General features: G+C 39.5%; 1 protein-coding gene across 1 annotated transcript in view; it reads right to left on the bottom strand.

The window, feature by feature from the left end:
• Positions 1-20,938, bottom strand: part of KCNS3 (potassium voltage-gated channel modifier subfamily S member 3) — a 36,935-nt gene that overhangs the window by 5,649 nt on the left and 10,348 nt on the right. The window contains exon 3 of the mRNA XM_058179133.1: positions 18,064-19,586. Within this exon, the coding sequence (XP_058035116.1) occupies positions 18,064-19,537 (1,474 nt within the window). The 5' untranslated portion in view covers positions 19,538-19,586. The remainder of the gene's footprint in view (positions 1-18,063; positions 19,587-20,938) is intronic.

The raw sequence follows: 20,938 nt of genomic DNA, 5'->3' as shown, positions 1-20,938 counted from the left end.
GAAAATTTAGAACTACACCGCCTTCGACATGACCTGAGTTTAACTCATAGAATCATCTATTACAATGTCCTTCCTGTCAAAGATTACTTCAGCTTCAATTGCAACAATACACGAGCACACTATAGATTTAAGCTTAATGTTAACCGCTCCAATCTTGATTGCAAAAAATATGACTTCAGTAACAGAGTTGTTAATGCTTGGAATACACTACCTGACTCTGTGGTCTCTTCCCAAAATCCCCAAAGCTTCAACCAAAAACTTTCTACCATTGACTTCACCCCTTTCCTAAGAGGTCTGTAAGGGGCATGCATAAGAGCACAAACGTACCTACCATTCCTGTTCTATTGTTTCCTTTCGTTATATCCAATTAATATAGTTATTACATGCTCATATATATGCTTATATATATTATATAATAATTATGCTTATATATACTGTGTGACAAAATAAATAAATAATAAATAAATAAATTATTAGATAGATAGATAGATAGATAGATAGATAGATAGATAGATAGATAGATAGATAGATCTATATATTGATTGATTGATTGATTTAATGGATTTATATCCATTTCACATACTTGAATTTTTGTCTTTTCGGTGCAGTAATTTAACTAATTAAAAGGAATGTATATATATCCCATAACTGTTGGATGAGATATTTGTATATCAACTTTTTGAAATTTGTACATGTTATTTCCTATGGGTTTTTTAAGATTACAATACAAATATTAATTCATCTGGAAGAGGGAATGAATAATTGAGGATTTAGTTTAAGATACATCATTATTTTATTTCCAGGAAATGGAAAATATATTAGATATTTGCATACTCAGAAGAACCACTAATAAGTATCTTCACCCTACTTTAAGGAAGGTTCCTTGGATAAAGCAATCCAACTCATCCTCATTCTCATAATCTCCACTAGAAAAAAAAACACTTCACATGTTTATTTCAAAGGGGAAAGTGCAATCTAATTTCCTGTCATTCATTTTGGAAGGAAGGGCACTTAACTAGAAAGCCTTCCGTGGGTCCTTGGCAGCAGTGAAATCTGGTTGGATTTATCCGGCTCGCACGAACCGGTAGCACCAGTGGCAGGAGGCTCCGCCCACCCGCGAGGACGTCAGTATGTCCCATTTTTTACCCTCTGTGCATGCACAGAAGAGATGCGCACGCTCAGACTCCTGAACTGGTAGCGCAGGTAAGTGCATTTCATCGCTGGTCCTTGGTCATGGTGAGGGTAATCGCCATGAGGATGTTACTTAGTTTGCTAATGAAACGTCAGCAAGAAAACCATCAAGCTCAGAGATCATTAAGGACCCCACAGTTCAGCCCTAAGATACAAATATTCTCTTCTATTGGCAACTTCCCTTCTACTCTTACATTCAACCTCTCGGTCAATGCGTATTTTTAATACATGGCAGCATGTATAAAATACCAATTTTCAAACTGTTGGTGCAAATGTGTCCTTTCCCAGGTTCACAGCTTCAAAAGCTGCTCACAGCTGCTTTCACCTGCAAAGGAATACAGAATCTTTTTGCTATGCTGAGAAAAATGGCGGTGTTCGGTCTTCGAGACAGCTGTGCAAACCTTGGCTGCTTTAATGCTTGGAGGACAAAGCTCCAGCTGTACTACTACGCTTGTCAAAGCACTTTTCTAAGTGTTTTGCACTGATAAATATAGACTGACAGGGACCGATAATCAGTTATACTGTGATCCAGCCGCCTGCATACAGAAGTGATATATACCATTGAGTTGACTCTTAGCGGGTTTAAATAAATATATGGTTACATGGTCTGTTTTATACGAAATGCAAATACAAGGATTGGTGTCCACTTAAAATATGCCACAATAATGGTTGGACACAGAGGTGAAATCTACTTGCCTTCCTTACCGGTTTGGAAGTGCACATAAGTGCGCATCACATGCACGCAGTGCTTTGCGACCTTCTTACAAGCAAAGTCAATGGGGAAGCCAGATTCACTTAACAACTGTGTTACTAACTTAACAACACTGTGATTCACTTAACAACTGTGGCAAGAATGGGGCAAAACTCTCTTTAACAAATGTCTCATTTAGCAACAGAAATTCTGGGCTCAGTTGTGGTTGTTAGTCGAGGACCACCTACACTAAGGAAATATAATTTATCTTTAACATAACATAACAACAGAGTTGGAAGGGACCTTGGAGGCCTTCTAGTCCAACCCCCTGCCCAGGCAGGAAACCCTACACCATCTCAGTCAGATGGTTATCCAACATTTTCTTAAAAATTTCCAGTGTTGGAGCATTCACAACTTCTGCACCTATATAGTTTAGTATATAAATATACTATATATTTATACTTCTCCATGCATTTCTACCCTTGGAATAAGTTCCAACTATTGCTCTCAACACACATCTATATACAATGTCAAGAATTGCCTTTTGTTCCTTAGATTTCCCACTTCTTTCAGAGAATCTCAACTCCTTCCAGCTACAACCTTCTCACCTCCTCCTTCCTCTTAACCCATTCATTCTTCTGTATTTGTTTTTGATCTTTGGTTATTCTCTCATTATGACCAAACCACCTCAATATGTATCTATCAGACAGATACTTTATTTTGTATTCAGCCCAGATATATTCTGCATCAGTGATGAAATCTATTTTTTTTACTACCAGTTCTGTGGGCGTGGCTTGGTGGGCGTGGCAGGGGAAGGATACTGCAAAAGCCCCATTCCCACCCTACTCCAGAAGAAGGATACTGCAAAAGCCCCATTCCTTCTCCACTCCTGGGGGAAGGATAGTGCAAAATCTCCATTCCCACCCCACTCTGGGGCTAGCCAGAGGTTGCATTTGCCGGTTCTTCAAACTACTCAAAATTTCCGCTACCACTTCTCTGAACTACTCAAAATTTCTGCTACCAGTTCTCCAGAACCTGCCAGAACCTGCTGGATTTCACCCATTCTGCATCCATTCATTCTTAACTCTGTCTCTTCTTTTTTTACCACACACATTGAGTATCTACTCCCACTGCTTCCAATTTTTATGGTGCTTCTGACATACCCAGTTCTTATTCCATATAAAATAAATGGGCAGAAACCGGTAATATAATGTTCACTCAACAAATATTCCTGTCTTACAACACATCAAATACTATCACTATTATTTACCCATGTTTGCATGTCTTAAAGCTTCTATATCCATTTCCTCATCTTTAGGAAGGTACTAAGGTGCACATTATTATCCACTTGGTCTAGTTTTTCACCATTTATACATGAGTAGTCCTCGCTTAATAACCACAATAGGCTCCAGCAAATCAGCAACTAAACTATTCAGCAATTAAACAAGACGTCATGTGATTGCAATGGGTTTGCGACCATAACTTCTGCCGTGATTGTTAACTGAATCAACCAATGTTGTGAAGCAAGACATCTTGTGACCATGACTTTCAATTTTATTGCAGGCTTCTCCATTGGCTCCTGCCTATCACAACCTGGCTGTGAAACTCCACAAGTGTCGATCACACAACTGCTGGGACCCTGCAACTGTTGTAAATGTGAGGGCTGGTTGTAAAGTTATCAGCCCCGTCATAATCCTGAATGGTTGGTAAAGAGGACAGCAGTTAAGTGAGGATTGCATGTATCATTTACAATTGTTTATTTTCCTTGTGAAACCCAAATATTTAGAATATTTGATAATTTATAAGATAAGTATTCTTCATACAGTATGCATTAGTTTATTTAAATTAATGTGATTTTCTGGGCTGACATCACATTTATATTTGTCTAGATGAAAAAATATGCAAATATTGTCTTCTTTTTCTTTCTTTTCATTTTAGAGCTGAGCTGCAGCCCACAATGCCTTTGTTTTGATGATGGTGTAAAAATCAAACATAGCAACATGACTTAAACATTTTAAAGCTTACAAAGAATGCAGGAATCTTGTTGGCAATTAATAAAAGTTCCCTATGCATCCTAAGTGATAAAATGAAACAATACTAATGGCTATTTTGGCATCAACCAAAATGAGATCGATTCCAAAATTATTTCTCTTACCAAGAGCTCACAATCAGCAGAAAATGTGACTGCATCAGAGGTTTTTGCATCAGTGGGAAATTTCCAAGATGTACATGATGTTATTCACTCTTTCCCTTTCTACTCAACAAACTTTATCTTGCCTACAGCAAAACTGGAGAATATGCTCTCCACTCATGCAAATTACTTCCAAGACAGTGTTTGGAATAGTGGAACAATCCAGTATTATGGTGGCTGCTTTGTGTGGACAAATTTCAGGGACCTGAATTGGAAAAAAAAGAAATGGATTCTCCACCTGCAGGAAAGGGGGAGGGGGAGAAGGAGGAAGAGGAGGAGGAGAAGGAGGAGGAAGAAGGAGGAGGAGGAGGAAGAAGAGGAAGAAGGAGAAGAATCTTCAGCTTCTAGAATTCCAAGCTACAAATACTGTACAAGAACTTGCCCTGTGTACATAACAAGGAAGTGTCTGATTGGGAAAAGCTGATAGATGATAGCTATATTATGATATGTGATATAACTCAACCCAGACTTTTTCTTTCATGCAGTTTATGAGGGGAAGCAGTATAAGTCCAATGGCCTTGCATCTATTATCACACCTCCACTTTCACATGTGTGTTCTACTTCCACACATAATTGACTGTTATTCAGTCAGCTAAACTCATATTCAATCCACTCGTGGATATACATGGGTCTTTAACTTTATTAACCCAACTTCTATCCAACAACTAGCATATGCAGGAAGAATCAAACATTTAGCTTAAAGTAGACATTTTGGGGAGACCATGAGCCCACTTTGAATTTTCGGATTGGCTCATGGAGAAAAGGGCTAGCATAGAGACCTACTTACAAAATGACTGGCATTTTAAAACACAAAAATACCAATTTACTACATGTCAAACTAGTCCTACCCTCAGAGGCATTTCATTATTCCACTATGATAATATTTCTGTTGCAAATAAGTACTATGCTACAGATTCATATTTAGCCTTACAGCATGACACTCACCTATATTTATTTATTTATTTATTTATCCATTCATTCATTCAATTTATATTGCAGCCTATTCACCCATGGTGACTCAAGGCGGCTTACAGAATATAAAAAACACATTTAAAAACAGTAAAAACTAATTTAAAAAATCAAATAAATTAATGCAATAATGTAATGTATATTTTAAAATTAAAATAATCTTTTTAATTGAAAAATCATGTTTAAACAGTGGGTATCAAGGAAAATGTCTGACAGCCTACTGGTGCCTTCAAGAACCAGACTTCCTCCCTTCAATTTAAGTAGAAAAAGATTAAGTGGGTTGCAAGCAACTCCTAAGGATCCCTTTAGGGCCTTCAGGAATGGGGAGGGTTAAACATTTTGGTCCTATTTTGAAGTCTGGTAAGTATTGAAGGCATTAGCATTCCTAGAGCACCTCTGTACTTGCAGCAGAGAGAAACATTAATTAAGCAAAGACTATTCCATGCACACAGGCTTTTGCTATGATTTAAACGCTACATGATCAGGAATTTTAAACCCTTCATGCACACAGATGGTTTTCTTTTGTGATGATGTTTCTCCTTACCTGGGGCGCAAAGGAACGTGACAACTGGGATGAGGCGGCCCCAACTATATTCTCATATGATTACCAATCAGAACAGAAAAAAATCCCTCTAACAGGGATAAAGTAAATCAGGAACTTCAAATGGAGTGTCACACAGAGCTAATCTAAAGGAAAAAGTAATTATTTTTGTTGAAAATAATTCTGTGCAGATGTCTCCTCATCCTTACTGCCCAAACATTTCTATTTCTTTAGCTTAAAAATAGAGTATTCTCAAAGTAGTTAACAAAGTCCAAGTAAAGTTTTAAAAGAATTGGTTATTTCTAGAGATTAGCGTTGCGTAACTCTGAAAGTTTTCACAAAGTGTTTAAAATTTGCATTTTGGAGATAATGGGGTGGGGAGAAAAATCACCCAAAACTGCAGATAGTTAAACCTCCAATCTGGGTGCAGACTGAATATATACCTGCCACTTTTTCTTCTTTTTAATGACTCTGTAATCCTTTGCTTCAGGGTGGGGTCAGGGCGACCCAATGGAGCTGAGCGTTTAAATATATACCTGACAATAATGCAGGTAAATCTCTGCAGTAAATCTAACCCAGACCTGCACCATTTGTGGCTCATTAAGTGAAACTTCTCAATTGTGGAGGGAATTGGCATATTTTATTTATGCATTTATTTATATTTTGTGTTTCTAGACTGTCTTATCTCCCCCAAGGAAGGACTTTTGAAGATTTCATATTGTTAATTCTGTCTCACTTACTTAAAACTGCACAAATAGGCCTAAACACTGAAGTGCAGTATTCAGTTTATAGGGTCATAACCATTCAAAAAACAGTCTCATCAGAATTATACATAGGGGCAGTTTTCTTTCACTTGCATTTAATAGTTTCAAAATTCCTTTTCTGGAACCACACATGCCTATTCTGCTTGTAACAAGTGTTTTACATCTGAATTAATTATGAACTGCTTTGAATGCACCACATATTTTTCTAATGTGATGATCGGATCAGCACTTCAACGTTAGCAGACATTAACTCAGGCACCAACTTTTCTAGGAAGCAAGGACGACACAACAGCTATCCAATCAGAATCTATTCAAAACAGCAGGCAACATGACATGCATTACCAAATAGATGCACAAACACACAGTAGTAGTCTAGACCAGGGGTCTCCAACCTTGGCAACTTTAAGACTTGTGGACTTCAACTCCCAGAATTCCTCAGCTTTGCTGGCTGAGACCCCTGGTCTAGAAAGGAGAAAACCCAGAAAGTGGGGAGGGGGCAACAATGAATTTTAGCATTTGTTATAATTGCCAATGTAGTTTTATCATTATTTGAGATTATCCTTTAAGCAAGGGGTGAGGAACGACAGCCCTTTTATCAAGATCTGTGAACTTCCAATTCTCAGAATTCCTCAGCCAGCTATACTGGAGGTAGGAATGACTGAGGAATTCTGGGAGTTGAAGTTCACAGATCTTCATAAAAGGGCCATAGTTCCCCACCTCTGCTTGAAGCAAACCTTATTAGCAATTGACCGATCATGACAAAAAACCTTTAGTTTCCAATTGCCTGGGATTGGACCCAAAATAAAACAATCTGTTCCTGGAAGGTTGTTACTTCCTACCTCCAAGGAAGAACAACATGGCCATCTGCTAACCAGAGAAGAGGCAAAGGGAAAGATCTTTCTTTCCAGCTAGACACTGCATTAGCCTTGGGGCTCCAGTAGGAATGACTAACTTGGGGCCCGCCTGATATTGCTGATCAGCAGCCTAGGCCAGGGGTCGGCAACCTTAAACACTCAAAGAGCCCCAAAGGTCCTAACCAGAAGTACCCTCCCCATTCAAGTCTGGAGCTGACTGGAAGTCCAGCTCCCCCACTATAGAGACTCCTCCTAGCATGACATACTTTTTCCTCTACCTGTCCTAACCAAAAGTCCTATCAATTGTGGAGCCAACCAGCGACAGGGAGCCGCAGCAGAGGGATGAAAGAGCCACATGCGGCTCCAGAGCCGCGGGTTGCTGAGCCCTGGCCTAGGCCATCATGAACAATGTTAACAGGTCCTGGAAATTGTGACTGAGCAACATCGCAAAAGGTACTTCACTCCTAGAGTTGAAACCAAGGAGGCGGTTTGCTTTTCTTCAGCTCTGTAGATTAGGAATGGCTTTTAAAATGGATGGATGGATAGAAGATAGATAGCACACACACCTTGTGTGTGTCCATATATAATTGCCATCTTCTTTCAGCCACAATGAGGATAAAACTGATAAATCTTGCACAATTAAGCATAGATGTATTCATTGCTTTCCTCTAAATTTAGAACCTGCAGCAATGCGTGCAGTGATTTTTAGTCCTTGTTTTCAGCATTTCAAGCCATCAGTGACTGTCTCCTGAAAACACTTCTGACTGCCGTTTAATAGGCATTTATCTCAGTATAATTTCAGAGCTCCTCACAGCCCAAACAAAGGTGGTTATTTCATAGCAAGGAGAGTCTGAATAGGACTAACGCATGGAACAGTACAAAGTACAACTTTGTCAGCTCAAAGGGATGTTATCTGCGGAGATTACTGTGCAATGGCAAAAAAACAAAAAAACAGGGCTCAAAAATTGTGGTTTTCAGCTGCTCTCTCAGGCTTTTGATGCTTAAAGGTTATGTTTAATAATGGAGGATTCCTTGCCTGGTTGGTCCCTACAGGAAAATGCTGGGATCTTTTTAGATCTGGTTGCACCCCAGTTCAAGAGAGGCTTTTAGGATTTAGGCAGTGGTGATATAAACGCCTGTCGCCATTAAAATGAATAAGGCTATCAATGCTAAACATGGAGTTCTACTGATACACAGGTAGTCGTCAACTTATGACCACAATCAAGACCAAAATTTCTGTTGTTAAGTGAGTCATTCGTGAAGTGAATTTTGCCCCATTTTATGACACTTCTTGCCACAGTTCAGTGAATCACTGCAGTTGATAAGTTAGTAACAGAGTTGTTAAGTGAATCTGGGTCCCCCATTGATTTTGCTTGTCAGAAGTTTGCAAAAGGGGATCATAGGACCCCGGGATGCTGCAAGGGTCGTAAGAATGAATCAGTTGGCAAGCATATGAATTTTAATCACATGATCATGGAAAGGCTGCAAAGATTGTAACTGTGAAAAACGGTCATAAGTCATTTTTTTCAGTGCCGTTGTAACTTTGAACAGTCCTAAATGAACTGTTGTTAAGTCGAGGACTACCTATGTGTAGGATAACACAAGCCACATGGGGCAGAGCACTTGCCATCTGTGGCTATGGGGATAAAAACAGTGGCACTTTAAGAAGCAGCTGGAATTCCACCTTCCTCCACTAATATAAAGGGTGTCTTCCTGTAGGGACATCGTGTTAACCTTGAGCTTCCTGCCCTATTTGTACAATGCAGAATAACACAGTTCAACTCATGGGTGAAATCTAAAAATTTTCTCTACCGGTTCTGTGGGCGTGGCTTAATTGGTGGGCATGGCTTGGTGGTCAGATGACTGGGTGGGCATGGCCAATAACAATAAATAATAAAAATAATAAACAAAGTATAAAAAACAATAAGAGGTACCAAAAACCAACTTTCACACTTTACACACACACAACAAACACAACTGACTCACACACAATGTAAAAGCAGCTGCACTTCACACTTCACACAGCCACAAAAAGCTCAACCAACTTTCACACTTTACACACACACAACTGACACACACACACACACACACACACACACACACAAAATGCCACATACAGCTTTCTGAGATTTTGTGTGTTTGTGTAGTTAGAGTGAAACACTACAGAAACACTCCAAATCTCAGAAAGCTGCACAAATAGTTTATTTTATTATATTTTATTTTATTGTGGACTTCAAATCCTAGAGTTCCTCAGCCAGCAAAGCCAGCCAGTTGATCACGGAGGAAATAGATTAGCTAAGTGATTGATTCTGTCTGACTGAAAGTGAAACTGCTTTTGGGCTGGAAAAAGAGCCATGCGTTCATCAGTAATCAGGTAAGTGCCTTAGAATCTCTACCCTTACTTATAGAAAACATGTTCTTACTTGTTTTCTACAAGTAAGAGTACAAGTAAGGTTCTGCTGATGAGGAACTCAGTTGAGATCGCCAGAGGAGACTTTAAAAAATTTTTTTTAAAAGTTTCAAGGCTCTGCTGATCTCAGCTGAGCAGCGGGATCCTCAAAGGCTTTTTTTAACTTTTAAAGGCATGTTTTGGCTGAAGCAAAACCGGCTTTTAAAAGTAAAAAAAAAAACTTCTGCAGATGGTGCGGCTCAGCAGAGGCGGGGGGCCAGGGATTTTTGCTACTGGTCCTCCGAACCAGCAGCCGCCATTGCTACCGGATCGCACGAGCCGGTCCGATTCGGGAGCATTTCAGCCCTGGTTCAACTCCTTATAAGCAGCCCATCATCTCTACTTCAGGAGCAGAGAGGAACAAAGGTCCTTAAAATCTAAGCAGAGATTTGATGGTGGTGATCTTCTGCCTAGAAGAAAATGTCTGGGTGTCAGTCATCCCAGTGTCAGGTTTCATCGCATTCTTCATAGAATTTAAGGCTAGATGAAGATACTGCATAATGTATCAAGTCTGGGAGCTGAAAGGGTTCCATGACCACAGAGTACCAGATCCATTAATTACAGTACATATGCAACCTCACCACACCAAAGAAAAATTATCCCTAGTCTATATATAGAAAGCAACCACAAAGAGTAGGGAACTATGTAAGAGTTCGGGACAATTTCTATGCAAGAAATGGGGAAATGTTGGTAACTGGAGACTGAAGCTGACAACCCCCCTCTGTCTTCTTGGGTTCTTGGCATCAAAATCTGTATCTTTACTTTTTAAAATGATGACAAGCCATCTGAGTGTCACCACAGGTCATTTTAGTCTCTATGTAAAAGGAAATCGGGTTTACCAATGGCGATCAAAGAGAACTCTTGAACTGGGAAGCAGATATATGCTTCTCTCAGGGGTGCAAAAACGTTCGGATGTTTATGCTACTACTACTACTATCTGCTACACTCAGAGAGGGAGTCTAGTATACCAGTTAATGACCCTGACTCTTGTAGCCTTCCGGAGAATAGGTGCAACCTGGCTTTTCCAGACAATCTTTGGTGATTAGGCTGGAGTAAATTTGTGCTGTTATAGTTTGTTATTGTTTCCAGATTTTTTTTTTAAAAAAATCTATGTTTTGTATTGTGTTTGGTTGTGTACACAACTTAGAACCTCGGAAGCAAAAAGGTAATATGTGTGTGTGTGTGTGTACATGTATGTGCATGTGGGGCAGAGGAAAAGAGAAAAAAATTATAGCAACATTTACTGCATATAATAAAACCTTATTTTCCTGACATTCAGCTTCAAAGAGATTCTTTACTCCCTTCCTACTTTCAAATTACAGAGATAACAGTGTCTTTAAAAGAAAGCCTAGCAGAACAGAAATAATTGCAGATGAGGCACCAATTCTATCATAATTTACTCATAAGTATTTTTTTCCCTATTGTTTAATGAGATAAATGTGGCTCTGTTCAATGAGTGAGTTAGCCCGAGCTCAAAAGATAAATAACTTTTACTAGAGTATCCAAATTCCCAAAGCAATTACTTATCACTGGTTAAAAATGGTGGAAAATGTATTCTTGGATACTTTCCAGTGCGGTATCATCTCCCATTCTCTCAAAACCTTATATTGCAGTCTTAAAACCCTAAATAAATAAAGCCCCACTATGGCGGACCTCCAAAGAGATCAAGATACTTCAAATCTTATGCAGTACTCAACAAGTACGATAATGAAAAGAGGGAAAAGATAACATTAAATATTTGTTTAAGGTAAATCTGAAAGAGGGATGTACTTTAAATTTTGGCTTTGAATTTGAAGCCGAAAAGATACTTTAGGGTAGGTTTGGGTGTTCAGACCATATTGTCAACACCTCTTTAATCTCTTCCTGGGCTCATAGGAATCACACAAACCATAGAAAAATATACAGTTAGGTTCAGGAGGAGCCAACAGAGTGCAACAGGGCACTATGGAGCAAACAGGGGCGTACTGCTGTTGCCACTTAACTTAGATGCATAATTTTCCAAGAGCTTCCAGGTTCAAAGAAGACACGTAAATGCCCCATAAAAAGACAAGGAATTGTGAATAATACTTGATAATAATATCACAGTACAGGCTGAGTGTAGCAATATCCTAGATTGGAGCCTTGTCTGTCCGAAAATTCCCCATCCTTTCCATGAAAATGCAAAAGTATTTCACTATTTAGCAATGGATTAATTTATTAATAGGAGGTTGAGTCATGCTGGCCACATGACCACAGAGATGTCTTTGGACAGCGCTGGCTCTTCCGCTTTGAAACGGAGATGAGCACCGCCCCCTAGAGTTGGCAATGACTAGCACATATGTGCGAGGGGAACCTTTACCTTTACTTTAAGGACATCTGAAACCTTCCTATGAAAACAACTTTTTTTATGGTAGTCACAGACCCAGATAAAGTTGTAGGAGATGACCAGATTGAGCCCGAGGGAGGAATCAAACAAGTCATCAGTCATGAGTCCCTTCATGCCACAAGATATCCAAGTCCAGCCCACCTTGAATTCCTTATCTACCACTAATTCGCTTGGATAGTTCATATTCTTGTAGAGAGCTTATACTTGCAATAAATCTTTATACATTTGAACTGCCTGGATCTCCTGATTTCCCTGGCATGTGACAGAAGTTATTCAAAATAATATACCTACACATATGAGGAATCGTTTAAGCAACAATATTAATAAAGTGTAATAAAAATATAAACAAACCTAAAATACAACAATTAATGATTTTACTTAATCATTTTCCTCAGGCTCTTTTGAAAAGTATTCTCAAATTTATATGCTTCTACAATGAATATTACTGCAGGAGACTGCTGATGTATGAATTCCACTGGATGAAATGACTTTTAATCCTAAAAGTTCAAAGACAACAGAAAGAGAAAGAGACCTTAGAAAAGTGATCACCATGCAGGATGTAGCTGACTTTTTAATGATTTTCACTTCATTGCGATTAAATGACTGATAATGCTAAGAGGCATACCCAACGGATCCTTTCACATCAGCCACAGGAATTTTTATAAACCCTGTTAAGTTACCCAAATTGCAGAATGTGGTTACTTAGGCCTTTTAAAAAGAGAGCATCAGGGAACAAGAGGATCAAAAAAGAGGTAATGGTTTTATAAAAGCTATCAATTCTTCTGAAAGAACTTTCTCCAGATTTCTAATAGATTTCAGTCTTTTCCAACATCTGCTGCAGAAAGCACAGGAGATTATGGATGAGTGCCGGGAATAAACGCCCAATGAATCGCTGCATTCAAGAAGCAAGAGTTATTGCATCGCCTCTCTCAATCAAATTTCCCAAACTCACTTTAAAAAACAACCACCAAGGAAACCAAGGAAGGTTTTTGCATTTTCAGACTGACAGACCAGCTGAGTGAAGAAAAAGCAAACCTCCTTCTACCTAGGAAGCGACAAACTGCTTTCAAAAACTGAACCATTCCCCGTAAACCATTTACAACTTCCATCTGTTCATACTGTACAAAACAACCTTAAAAGTTACATCCATAAAATAAATGTATATAATGAACCCCTTATTTCACCTGCATTTCAAAAGCAAGGCTTGTATCTAAAATAGCAGGAAAGGTCCCTGCAGCAGCATATTATTACAATCTAAAGCACAAAAAGGCAGTCTCAATCTTGCTTCTATTATTAATGGTTGAATAATACTTACTCCTTTGTAAGTGAGAACTCCTTTAAACAACTCCCTATAGAAAAGCGAGTTCTGTCGCTAGGCTATATATGTGCTCTTCCTGCGTCTTGTTCATCCTGCCTCAAGACCACCCTTCTCCTAACTCAAGAATGAGCAACCTGCTAGCAGCTACACATAATGGCCAACCTCACATTATGCAAGAGGATAGGATTTGTATTTGTGGATACATTCATGTAAAATTAATGGAGGAGACAGTTGAACGAAAGGGAAATATTTTTAGGGAATATTTCCTAAAAATTATGACATATTAACAGTGTTGTTGTGCCAAGTGGTGAAAAGCTTTCAGAATTCAGCTGAAGATTTGACAACTTTAGTGATTAATAATATGTGTGTATCACTGAATCCAGCATAATCTGACTAGATAGAAAGACTCTTCAAACAGCAGAACATGTTATTCCACTTGTAGAAATTACCATTTTGAGAAGTGGACTGTATCATGAATATTAATTGCTCAGGTAATTTGAATTAAAAGAGGTCAGTGATCCAATACAACCAGCACAATTATGTAGCTATACATTTAGTGTGCAGATGAGAGAATATGGGAATCACTGAAGGAAACATGTGAAATATGAATAAAACCAAGAAACTAAATTAGTTATTCTCAACCTGCTGCCCTCCAGATATGCTGGGAGCTCAGTCAGCTCAGCCAAAAACTCTTTTGAGTTTCCTGATAGAACAGGCATGGAATTTGGTAGAGGATTTTCTCCCCCTCCCCTTTCAAATCCAGATGGTTAATTTTTCCGAGCTCTGCCTGGGGGCCTTGGAGATGTACTTAGTAACAATGGGATGTCATGAGCCGGTGGAGCCAATGTGTATGAATTATTTGTCTTTTCAGTTAGAAAGATTCAGGGTTATCCCCTCCCACCCCCATTACAGTATAACAAGTTGCAAGTAGATATGACTGAGAGACCCTTATTGGTCCAATGTTATTAAGGAAACTTTGTGGTTGAGTTGAAATTTAATCTTTAGTGACCCCAGCAGTTAAACATTGTAATCTAGGGAGAAGGAAAGGCTTGTAGCAACATGATAAGGGACAATATCTATCCTCATTAGTAAAGAAACACCATTCATTCATGAAAAAAAATGGAAGGGGATTGTCTCCATTTTAGTTTCTACAAGGCCCAAGGAAGATTGTTCTTTTTATTAACACGCAGCTGGAGAAGGTGACACCAACACTGTCATTTTTTTTGCAGAACCGCAGCTGGCAAAAGGTGCTGCTATGCTATGTTAACTTTTGACCCCCATATCCGTAGCCAATGTGTATTAACTTTATTAATTTAGAATTCAAGAATACAGGACCAATGAGATTGGGGAAGACTGTTTTGCAGTTTAGAGAAATATAATCACAATATCCCTCTAACTTCCACAAAGTAATTTCCTTTAAGTCTGGTGACTTTACAAGAAAACACATATGTATTTCACTGGAAGTCAGAAAACATCACACTTATTCTTATTATTATTCAATAATAGAGTTGTAACTATTATTTTTTGCTTTTGTTTTAGTTTTGTGAGTTGGGGTAATTTTTGCAAATACTGGAGCAGGGGGGCTTTCAGCTAGATTACAATACCTTGACTTTTCTAGTTAATCCTTGCTACTAAAATGATAAATAATGTTTCTTCTCTTTAACACTTACTGGCCTTTTCAGACACAGGCAGGCTGAGATACAAAATGACCAGAAGAAGAGTATTTAGCTAAATTGCTGGGAGCTGGTCACACACTCTGGCTGCCACAAATACAAGACTGGAACCTGGTCATTCTGTTGCAGAAGGTATATTGCAATAGGTTATCTGTCTTTAAAAGCTTTTGCTATGACCTCATCTGGTAATCTGACATTTTTCAAGGATTCCCCAAGATTTTAGGCACTGGTTGGCTCATGTCAATCTATCAGAATGAATTCCATAAATAATGAAGGCCGTACCATTTATAGAAGCTCCTAATGAATGCCTTCCATGTTATCAGTATAGAAAAAAATGAACTAGCTTCTTCCTGGATCATCCTGGATCCTGTCGCTATTACCAAAATAAAAGTACACAGGCGAGAAGACAAAACTCTCCCCACAACACAAAGGCACAACTTGACATCCAGACTTTTTATTCAGCCATTCGACAAAGTCTACCACACTAAGGAAAGGCAGGGGGGAGCTGTGCTTTTCCAAACCAGAAACCAATCTAACTGAAAAAAAGGATCATCACATTTTATCATACTGGAATAAATTCCCTCAAGTAGTCCTGGAGCCAGAGTAGCAAAAGAGGCACAACTAGGGCTCAGTTAATAAAGAAGGAAAAACGGTCAGCCCAGGGATGAAATTTAAAAATTTTCCCTACCGGTTCTGTGGGCGTGGTTTAATTGGTGGGTGTGGCTTGGTGGTCAGGTGACTGAATGGGCATGGTCAATAATAACAAATAATAAAAATAATAAAGTATACAAAACTTGGGAGGCACCGGTTTACCTTCTTTAAAAATAAAGGCCCCGGTCTACCAATTGCCTTTTACTCAGAAACCCCAGTCTACCAATTGCCTTTTACTGAGAGGCACCGGTCTACCAAGTGCCTTTTTTTGGCAGGCACCGGTCTACCTTCTTTAAAAATAGTGGCACTGGTCTACTAGCTGCCTACAGCGCTGATCAGCTGTAGTGCGGCTCTTTGAAGTGCCACGGCAGTCATTTAAGGGCAGTCATTTAAGGCCATTTGCAGCTATATCACCACTGAGAGCTTCAGGGACAGAGAAGAGGAACAGCGAGGCGTGGGCATTGGGGGAGGGGGCAGGGATTTTTGCTATCGGTTCTCCGAACTACCTGCCCCAATCGCTACTGGATCGCATGATCCGGTCCGAACTGGGAGCATTTCACCCCTGGGTCAGCCTCAAAATTTCTACAGCCTCCTGTCCTCTCCCCAGGTTCTTCTTATCATATAAGAAGGGAAGCAATTCTATGGGGCTAGGCCGTGGGACTCTTAATAAGGCTGTATGAATTAACTGCCTCTACTACCCATGTAATTGGCACTATTGTACTGCAAATACTGCTGCCACCATTCCATACTTTTCTGGCCCTGGAGCCACAGCTAGCAACTTGTGATACCTGATCAACAGCAGGCAAGAGGCCACCTAGAACCTGACAAGCAACTTTGCTTTTATGGGCTGCATTGTGACGTATAGTAGTGACAACTGCAGCAGCTCTATTACTAGGAGGAAGTAGGAAGCATGCAAATATGGAGCTCAGAACTTGGACCTACAATGGAATGCGTCATTATTGTGCTGAAATGAAAATATTGACTTCACAGAAGCTCTTCCATGAGCTCATTATTCTTCCTGAGTAACCAAAGCCAAACCTCTTGGTTGCCAAGTATTATTCCATTCTCCCCAGTAGTCAAAGCAGAAAGCAGAAATAGACATGGAAGTCATGCGAATGGATGGAAAGGTGAGGTTTTAAGGTGGGTCGGTTGAGAGTTCTGAAATCCACTTTCTGTTACATAGTTCTGCTCTGCTAATTCAAAGGATACTACGTGGTTTATTCTCCGTAACCATGAGACTTTGATTTGGATTGCATGGGTTGGTAAACAAACTATGGCTTTGAGGATCCTTATAGCTATTTTATGTGAAAATTTCAAAGTCAGTGAACTGACAACCTGACATTCCCATTGTTACCGCAATCTGATTTATAAGATTCAGAAAGCAGATTCAAGCAGCATAATAGAAGCCCAAGGGGCTACTTAGGACAGGGGTCTCCAACCTTGGCAACTTTAAGCCTGGTGGACTTCAACTCCCAGAATCCCCCAGCCAGCAAAGCTGGCTGGGGAATTCTGGGAGTTGAAATCCACCAGGCTTAAAGTTGCCAAGGTTGGAGACCCCTGGCTTAGGAGATATAATGTATTACTCTCTTATGATCAGGCATGCAGGTTTGATGTCCATATGTTGCAAGATAAATATGAAGCATTGCACTTTCTAAATGGGAAGCAGAGATGAAACTTATCTCTTCAGTTGGGGTTGCTGATTAACACCTGAGGCTTTTGTAAGTTTAAGGAAACCTAACAAAAGTATGTCTATGGAGATTTTCAATCATCCGGGTCAGGAGCTTTTTCAAGAGGCAACTGAACTTTCTGGAAGGATTTATTCCCCAGCATCCAGTCAGAGCTGAGGAAGCTCCTTGGATGAGAAGCGAAACGTCTTCAAAGAAAAATCGGAAATTCCAGTTGCCTCTTGAAAAAAGCACCTTTGGGACTAACGAAAGTATGGCTGAGAAATGAAGCCTCTCTATGGAACAGGAGTTTCTGTGCTAGCAGGCACCCATGACTGACGTTAAAAGCATCTGTAACCCACATTAACAGATTTTCATCTGAACTTGTATACATTTCCAAGAATATCCACATCTTAGAATTCCACTGGGGCACATTTCCTACTTGCAAACAATTCTCCCTTTCTCTGCAGACCTCAATCCAAGCCATACTTTAATACATGTAAGTCCAGAAACAAACAGTCAATGCCTTTTTCCTATGTCACGTTAAAAGCTAAACCGCCATCTGTCTATCCTTAAGCCTCATCTAAACAGTAAAGAATGTGCGACATCTTCAGAGCAAAGAATGCCCTAATATGGCAGAGAGTTAAATACCCTGAGAATTAAGTGGTCTTTATAAAAGCTGTGCTGATATTAGAAGGGAACCATAAAGAAATAGAGAGAGATTCAACTCATTTTCCTGTACCATTCTGCAAAGATGTTGCGTTATAAACATCATCAATATCTTGAATACTGGAAGCATCTGTTGAATCTTGATCGTTGGCTACAATTCCTACTGAAGAAAGGCTAGAAATAAAGGAGTGCATCCTTTTTGCATAAATATCCCTAATGTTAAAATAAGGAAGATCATTTGTCTTTTCCTTGGGAGTGTTATTGCACTGATCTGTATCAATATCCTTCTGCTTCTGATAGTATTTTGAAAACTTGTTGAAAATGATAGTGATAGGAAGAGCTACCACCAATATTCCACAGATAATGCAACTTGTGCCAATAATCTTTCCTCCAAGGGTAACAGGGAAGGTATCCCCATAGCCGACAGTGGTCATGCTGATTGTGGCCCACCACCAGCAAATAGGGATATTATTCAGCTCTGAAGTGTCATTATCTTTTTCCACTGAGTAGACCAGAACAGAAAAAATAGAAATCCCAACAGCCAAGAACAAAAGCAGAAGTCCAACTTCATGATAGCTGTGCCTTAAGGTTGCACCCAAAGACCGCAATCCAACAGAATGCCGTGCTAGTTTCAATATTCGGAATATCCTCATTAAGCGTAGAATTTGAACCACCTTCCCCATGTTTTCAATATCTTCGCTTTCTTCGTCTTTGGTGTCAACAGCCAAAGTGGCGTAAAACGGAACAATCGATACAAAGTCAATGATATTCAGTGGGTTCTTCCAGAACTTCTTCTGACTCGGAGCAGCAGCTAATCTGATCATGAGCTCAGAGGTGAACCAGATGATGCATATGAGTTCCACAACATCCAGGATTGGGTTTTCAACCTCTTTGTCATTGACACCCACCTTCTGAAACTCTGGCATGCTGTGAATGCACATAGTCACAATAGATGCTAGGACCACACTTAAGGAAGACACAGCAATCAGTTTGGCTGATAAACAATACGCAGGGTTCTCCATTCTGATCCATATTTTCTTGCGCAACTCTCCAAACCACTGTTTATCAAACTTCTCAAGCTCCTTCTCAAATATGGAAGAGGACTCATCATCAGAAGAATCTAGACTTGCACCTGGGCTTCTTTGATCCCATTCTCTATCAGGACATTCTTCTTTTCTTTCTTGGTACCAACTACTGCAACAAGTATCAATGAAGAGCTCGTTGATCCCCCAGTACTCTATTTCCTGGCAAAAGGAGAAGACACAAAGTTCTTCCATAACATGGAGTTTACCTGTATAATAAAAATTCAGCACATATCTGAACAAAGAAGGGTTCCTGTCAAAGTAATATTCCTTGTCTGCCACACTGTAATCATCGCAAAGTTCCAGAATAGCCTCTTCTGAATGGCACCTGAGTAGCTTCCCAAGCCTTGTATGAGGAAATTTGAGCAATGTACTTTGACCAATGGACTGTTTAAAACCACCAACATTCAAATTGACAAGCTCCTCATCTTGTCCTGGTCTGTGGAAGAATTCACCATACACCATTTTGATCACTGTGAGCTCTGCTTGCAAGGCACATAATATTACACTGCACCTAAAAAGGCAACACAAAACATAGGTAGGTGATCCAATCTAGTCTGGTGTTCATTGCAACGATTTAAAACGGAAGGAGGAAAATTATGAACAATACTAAATGTCATGAATGAAGGCAAATAATGTTGCAAGTTCCAATCTAGGTCAGTCACCTGAACCAGGGGTTTTGTCTTCCGAGCTTTCAGACTCACGCTGGACCTATCTTCAAAGAACTTCTCTCTAGCAGAACATATTCCAGTAGAGAGAAGTTCTCTCAGGATGGGCTCCAGCATGAGTCTGAAAGCTCGAAAGATGAAATTTCTGGTTCTGGTGACCGGCGCATATTGGATCTTGCAGTACTCAATGTTTTCAATGAAATGCTGTTAGATTACTTAAAAAAACAGTTAATTAGATCAGAAGTAGCAAGTTTGTATACAATAAAGAATGCCTTACACTCTCTTACCTTTTCCATCAACCCAGCTACCTAAAAATACAAAATGGTAATTTTATTGCTCTCACAGTTGCATCACTTGAATTAATATTAATATTTCAGATAATTCAAAGTTTTTTTTCCAGGCAAACTTGTTTTTCTTTTCTCACTAGGAAAAAGTCCAGAATGGGTTTTGGTTCCTGATCTCTTCTAATTCTGGACAAATGTCATTTTATTTGAAAGAGCAGATCTGCAATTTGGAAGACTCCCAGTTATTGACAGATAGACAGGTGGATGCCATGGCCAGGATATCTGAAGCAAGCGGCCTTGACAACTCACACTCTAGAATGTATTACTGCAACACATTCTATGTGTGGTTGTTTGGAAATCGACCTGGAAGCTGCCATTTCTGCCCAGTGCAGATACCCACATGGTGGTAGGTGAGAAACATATAATGCTTGTTTTGTGGGCACTGGATTAGTTTCATGTAGGATTTCAGGGACAATCCAAAAGACTGAAGTTAACCTTTAAAAGCTAGAAGGCTTGGCTTTCGGGTATCTTCAGGACTGCCTCCTGCACATGGAACTGATTTATCCCATGTGAACATGCTTAGGATTTGGGTCCCAAGAAGAGGATCCAAACAAGAGAATCAATCTATCTATCTATCTATCTATCTATCTATCTATCTATCTATCTATCTATCTATCTATCTATCTATCTATCTATCTATCTACCTACCTACCTACCTACCTATCTACCTACCTATCTCAGGGTTGAACTGTGGCGTCCTTGGTGCTCTCTGAGCTTGGTTGCTTGCTTGCAGATTTTCATTACCCAATCGGGTAACATCATCAGTGACTTGTGTGTGGGTGTATAAATAATAGATAAGATTTTATAATCTGCAAAGGCTTGTTTTTAGCATCCATTTATCTCTCCTATTATTT

This window comes from Ahaetulla prasina, chromosome 1 (assembly GCF_028640845.1).
Source record: "Ahaetulla prasina isolate Xishuangbanna chromosome 1, ASM2864084v1, whole genome shotgun sequence".
Lineage (NCBI taxonomy): Eukaryota > Metazoa > Chordata > Lepidosauria > Squamata > Colubridae > Ahaetulla > Ahaetulla prasina.
This window is presented reverse-complemented; position numbering and strand designations above follow the sequence as displayed.